This window comes from Capsaspora owczarzaki, assembly GCF_000151315.2.
Source record: "Capsaspora owczarzaki ATCC 30864 unplaced genomic scaffold supercont2.44, whole genome shotgun sequence".
Classification (NCBI taxonomy): domain Eukaryota; class Filasterea; order Ministeriida; family Capsasporidae; genus Capsaspora; species Capsaspora owczarzaki.
Genome location: NW_011887335.1, coordinates 3,460 through 8,449, shown reverse-complemented (window position 1 = coordinate 8,449; position 4,990 = coordinate 3,460). Strand labels below are relative to the sequence as shown.

General features: G+C 58.5%; 1 protein-coding gene across 1 annotated transcript; it reads right to left on the bottom strand.

The window, feature by feature from the left end:
- Window positions 1–51: 51 nt before the first annotated feature.
- CAOG_08335 (hypothetical protein) lies at window positions 52–4,275 on the bottom strand (the record flags this gene model as incomplete). The annotated part of the gene is made up of 2 exons (XM_004341114.1): window positions 52–3,815; window positions 3,861–4,275. 2 exons carry the CDS (start codon window positions 4,273–4,275, stop codon window positions 52–54), a joined length of 4,179 nt encoding a protein of 1,392 aa, XP_004341162.1.
- Window positions 4,276–4,990: the final 715 nt, after the last annotated feature.

Here is a 4,990-nt window from a genome sequence, read left to right as displayed (position 1 = left end):
ACACAAACAAACGCACACACACAAAAACACAAAAAACCATGTTGTTCACACTCACCACTTGATCGCTTGTGCCACATCCCGCTTAATCACATTGCCGTTGGCATAGTACCAGCCAAGATTTCGCTGCGCACGACTGCTGTTGCCAACCTCGGCAGCTCGCAAAAACCACTTGACGGCGGCTTGGTGATCGACAGGGACGCCCCAAGTGCCGTCACGGTAGACAGCACCGAGTTTGACCATGGACTCGACGTCGTTGTTGAGAGCGGCAGCTTGATACCACTCGAGACAAGTGGTGACATCGGCGGCGGGGTGCTGCGAGTCTGGCGAATAGTACCATGCCAGGAATGTCTGGGCTGTGAGTTCATTCTGCGCAGCCGCGCGGAAGTACCACTTGAGCGCCTGCTCCTTGTTGACTGCAGTGCCATGTCCTTCGTACAGGCACCAGCCGAGGTTGCGCTGGGCGCGCGCATGTCCGCGCAGCGCAGCGTTTTCATAGCACTTGAAGGCGTGCGCCATTGACTTTTCCACACCAACACCATCACGGTAGCAAGCGCCGAGCCAGCACAAGCCCTCCAAGGAATCGTGTTTGACGGACTCGATGAACATTCGGAACGCAGCGGGTTGATCGCGCGGGAAGCCAAAGCTTCCGTCCATGTGGCACTGCGCAATGCGCGAGATTGAATCTCCGTGGTTTTGTGCACGCGCGGCAGTGTAGTACTCCAAAGCACGGGCGGGGTCCTTGGTGACGCCGCACAGGCCCAGCTCGTGGCACTGACCAAGCTCATACAGGGCGCCCGCATCGCCGAGCTCGGCGCCCTCGCTAAAGAGGCGCAGCGCCTCAGCCACATTCTCCTTGCCTGTGCCAGTCTTGTAGCAATGGCCAACCCAGCGCAAGCTCGACATGTTTCCGGCGCGAGCAGCGCGGAAAAAGTAGCGGAATGCATTGTTTCCGTTCGCAGGCATGTCGATGCCGTGCAGGTTGCGCATGGCCAGCTCATACAAGGCAATGGGGTGGTTGCCGTCGCGGGCTGCTCGCTTGAGCCAGTTCAGTGACTCGGTCAGGTTTTTGGTCGCGCCACCCGAGCCAGTCAAGTGGCGAAGCGCCATTTGGTACTGGGCCTCGGGATCGTTGTCCTCTGCCAAGTCCTGCAAGTGTGCAAGGTTTGCGTCGAGGTAGAGCTTTGGAACAGTGTGAGGGGCAGCCTCGCCCAGGACCAACGTCTCTGGAATCGGAGGAGAGACGTTTGGCGCGGGTGTGGCTCCGCGAGGCGTAGGTGCCAACGCGGCCGAGGCACCCGCTGCCATCGATACCGGTTGTTGGCCAGGCTTGTTGGCAGTCGGGCGCGAGGGAGCAGCCAAGGGCGCCTCAATCAGCATGGAAGGAGACCTCGGCGCAGCTGGTTCCGCGAGTTTCTGGACGGCTGGGACGCGGACACCAGGACCAGGAGAAGCCGGCAGTGGCCCATTGGGCACGGCAGAGCTCAAACGTGATGCGAGCGCAGCAGGCTTGGCAGGCACCGGAGGCAAGGCAGCGCTGTCCGGCAAGCTGGCAGCCAGCTCGTAAATGGCAGCCTCCTTCTCGTTGGGCAGCGTCGCTGCGGGCCGGTTGGGCAGCAGCATCACCTTCTTCCTGGGTGCAGTGGCGGGCCCTTGTCCTCCAGTGGTCTGCGCCGCCTTTTGTTGCTGCTGCTGCTGCTGGGGCTGTTGAGCTGCTGCAGGATTCAAATTGGACCGCGGAGGAAGCGCTGGTGATTGCTGCTGCTGCTGCTGTTGTTGTTGCTGATGCGGTGTGGGCCCAACAAAGTTTCGCTCGAACGCGACCTGTGCGCTTTGCACCGAAGGCAGCGCGTCCAGGATTTCGTAACCACCAGAGTCGCGGGACGCAATCTTGCGTTCCGAGGCGCGCAGGCTGAGCTGATGGCGGGAAAGGGGTGCCGCCTGGTCTTGACGGTAGGCATCAAAGCGTTGAGGCAAGGGTTCGGGGTGGATGGAATCGCCCTTCTTGTTGATTTCCTGGCAGTACTCGACGCTTGCAAGCTTGGTCTCGAGCTGCGTGAGCTCGCCGACAAGCTCGGAAAACTTGGGGCGCTTGGAAGGGTTGACATCGCAGCAGCGCTCAATCAGCTCCTTGAACTTTGGCGGGCAGTTCTGAATGTGGGGCTCGACCGTGATGGCCACGCCAGACTTTTTCAGGCGCGTAATCTCCATGATGGCCGTTTCCTGGTCGGGAACGACCTGCATGGTGGCCAAGTCGCAGAAGAGCAAATCACGGTGCACGACTTCCCAGATGATGCAGCCGAATGCATAAACGTCGCAGGCCTCGTTGACCGGGGCGTTGCTGGCAAACCACTCGCCAGCCGAGCGGCTTTGGGAAACCAGCAGCTCTGGGGCGGCGTACAGGACGCGGCCGAGCGCAGCGTTGATCATGCCGAGGTCACGCTGGTGCTGCAGCTTGTCATTGGCTGCCGAGGCCTTGTTTGACGCGCTGCCCGCACCGGGGCCGGGGCTCGTGGGAGCCTGCTGACGGAAGCGCGACAGGCCAAAGTCCGACACTTTGACGTGCAAGTCCTGGTCGAGGAGCAGGTTGGAGGTCTTGAGATCGTTGTGGATGATTGGCGGAGAGTGCTTGTACAGCGCGGCCATGCCGAGAGCAGCCTCCTTGATGAAGCGGGCTCGGAGCTTCCACGGCACGTCGAGAATGTTGTCGCGTTGGGTGACCATGTAATCATACAGGCTGCCTCCGGCGCAGTTTTCCATAATCAAGCAGCGGTTGCCCTTCTCTGCGCAGACAGCGTACAGCATGACAACGTTCTTGTGGGAGAGACGCTCCATCACCGAGACTTCATGCTCAAACTCTTGCAGAGCAAGCTTCATGCCCTCGCGGCGCTGCCGTGCCTCCTCCGAGTCGTCGTCGGCCTCAACAAAGCCCGCATTGTGGCCGGCACCAGCGCCACCACCTGCGCCGAGCTGGTGGTTGAGATGGTTTGCGCGGTGGATGAGATCCTTGATGGCGAGCTTCATGCCCGCGTCGCCGGAAGGGATGCCGGGCGAATTGAGCATCTTGACGGCGACTTCGTCGCCTTGCCAGATGGCGCGCCAGACGGAGGCGTAGCCGCCTGCGCCGAGCGGCTTTGGGTCGGGGAAATCGAGCTCAAAGAAGGGGACGCGCGGGCATCGCAGGACGGTCTGCTGCTGGCTGCTCTTGCCCTGCTTGTTGCCAGCATGGTAGAAGCTGCTTGGAGCGGACGGCGGGGCGGACGTGAGACTGCTGCTGCCGTTCGACGAGGACGACGAGGACGACGAGGACTGAGGCGAGCCCTTGAGATGGCGATCAAACATTGCGACGAGCGAGCGCAGCAGATTCGCGTGCAGCGCGGGTGCAGTCTTTGGCTGGAGCTGCAGCAGCATGTACTGGACAATGTCGGTGAGCATGAACTTGAGTGCAGTGACGTCCGCCGCGTCGTCGTCGTCAAAGTGAAGCCCGCAGAAGAGCATTGCGCGCTGACCCCGCAGCCCGGCGTTCGCCAGCTCGTCCGGCGACTTTTGCGCAATGTTGGTTGCAGCAGCAATGGTAGCCGCCGCCGCTGCAGCCGGGGACAGCGAGGACCCATTGTTGTTGTTGGTGTTGTTGTTGTTGTTGGGCTTTTGGTTTGCTGCTGGGCTTCGCTGCTGGGTGAGGACGGTCGCGTTGCCATAGAGCGCGTCCGCGGCGGCGGGCTTGGTGCTGCTAGTTGCTGCAGCAATCATGGAGATGGAGCCCGTGGCCGCGAGCGCAATGGCCTGCTGCTGGATCTCCTGCGGCAAGAGCGCGGTGACTGTTTGGGAACATTCGAGGAACTGTGTCCGCATTGCGCCCTCACGGAACGCGACTGCCTTCCACGCGTCCTGCGGCAACGGCTGCGGTGGTGGTGGTGCTTGTTGCTGCTGATGCTGCTGGTGCTGCTGCTTTGGAAGTGGCGCCGCCGAGGAGAGGAGCGCAAGCAGAACGCGGCAGCCCGCAAACGCATTGACGAAATCCTGCTGGGTGCCAAACCGGGAAAGCAGCGAGCCAGATCTCTGCTGCTGGTTGCGTGTCTGAAGCTGCTGTTGCTGCTGCTGCTGTTGCTGTTGCTGTTGTTGAGGGAGGTTGGCGCGCTCGAGCTCGTCGAGGACGGCGCTGGCGAGGGCGACCAGGCGCGCTGCCTTGACGTTGGCAAATTGAGCGGCGGAGGCGAGCGAACGGAGCTCGGCAAGCGCCTGCCGCAGCGACCCGGTGTCGGTCGCAGGAACGTCCATCGTTGGATTGTTTGGATTGTTTGGATTGTTGGATGTTTGGATGCCAAAAATTGAAATGTGTGGAAAGTTGAAAGGAAAAAAAAAAAAAAAAAAAAAAAACAAGCAAAATGTGTGTGAAAAAGAGATTTGAAAAAAAACTAGAAAAAAGAAAGAAAAAAAAAAACACAAAAACAGAAAAAAAGACAAAGAAAAGGAGAAAAAAAAAAAAGTGGGTTTGATTTGTTTTTGGATTTTGGAAAAGAAAAAGAAGAAGAAAAGAAAGAAGAAGAAAAGGAAGAAAGAAAGAAAAAACAATCGAAAGTGAGTTCAAAAAGGAACAAAAGAAAAAAAAAAAAAACACAAAGAAAAGGACGAAACTTTGAAGAAAGATCAAAAAAAGAGAAAAGGAAACAAAAAAGACGAAAATCGCCAAAATTGGGAGCCACGCAGCAAGAAACGCACACACACACCCTGCGAATTTGCGAACTGGATCAACAAGACGGATGGACGGTGAAGAGGGAGAAACAAGGACGCTATGAGAGGAGAGGAGAGACAAGCTCCAAGCTCCTGCAGGCCACGCAAATGGTTTGATCGAGTGCGCAGTGTTGTTCCGAAAACTCGGTCCAAACACGACTCGCTTGGACAGCCGGGACCGAATTTGCGGCCTGAGACTTGCAAAATCCGCGAGAAAAGCTCGACTACGTCGGGGTCTGGCGAGGGCGACAAGGAACCGCGA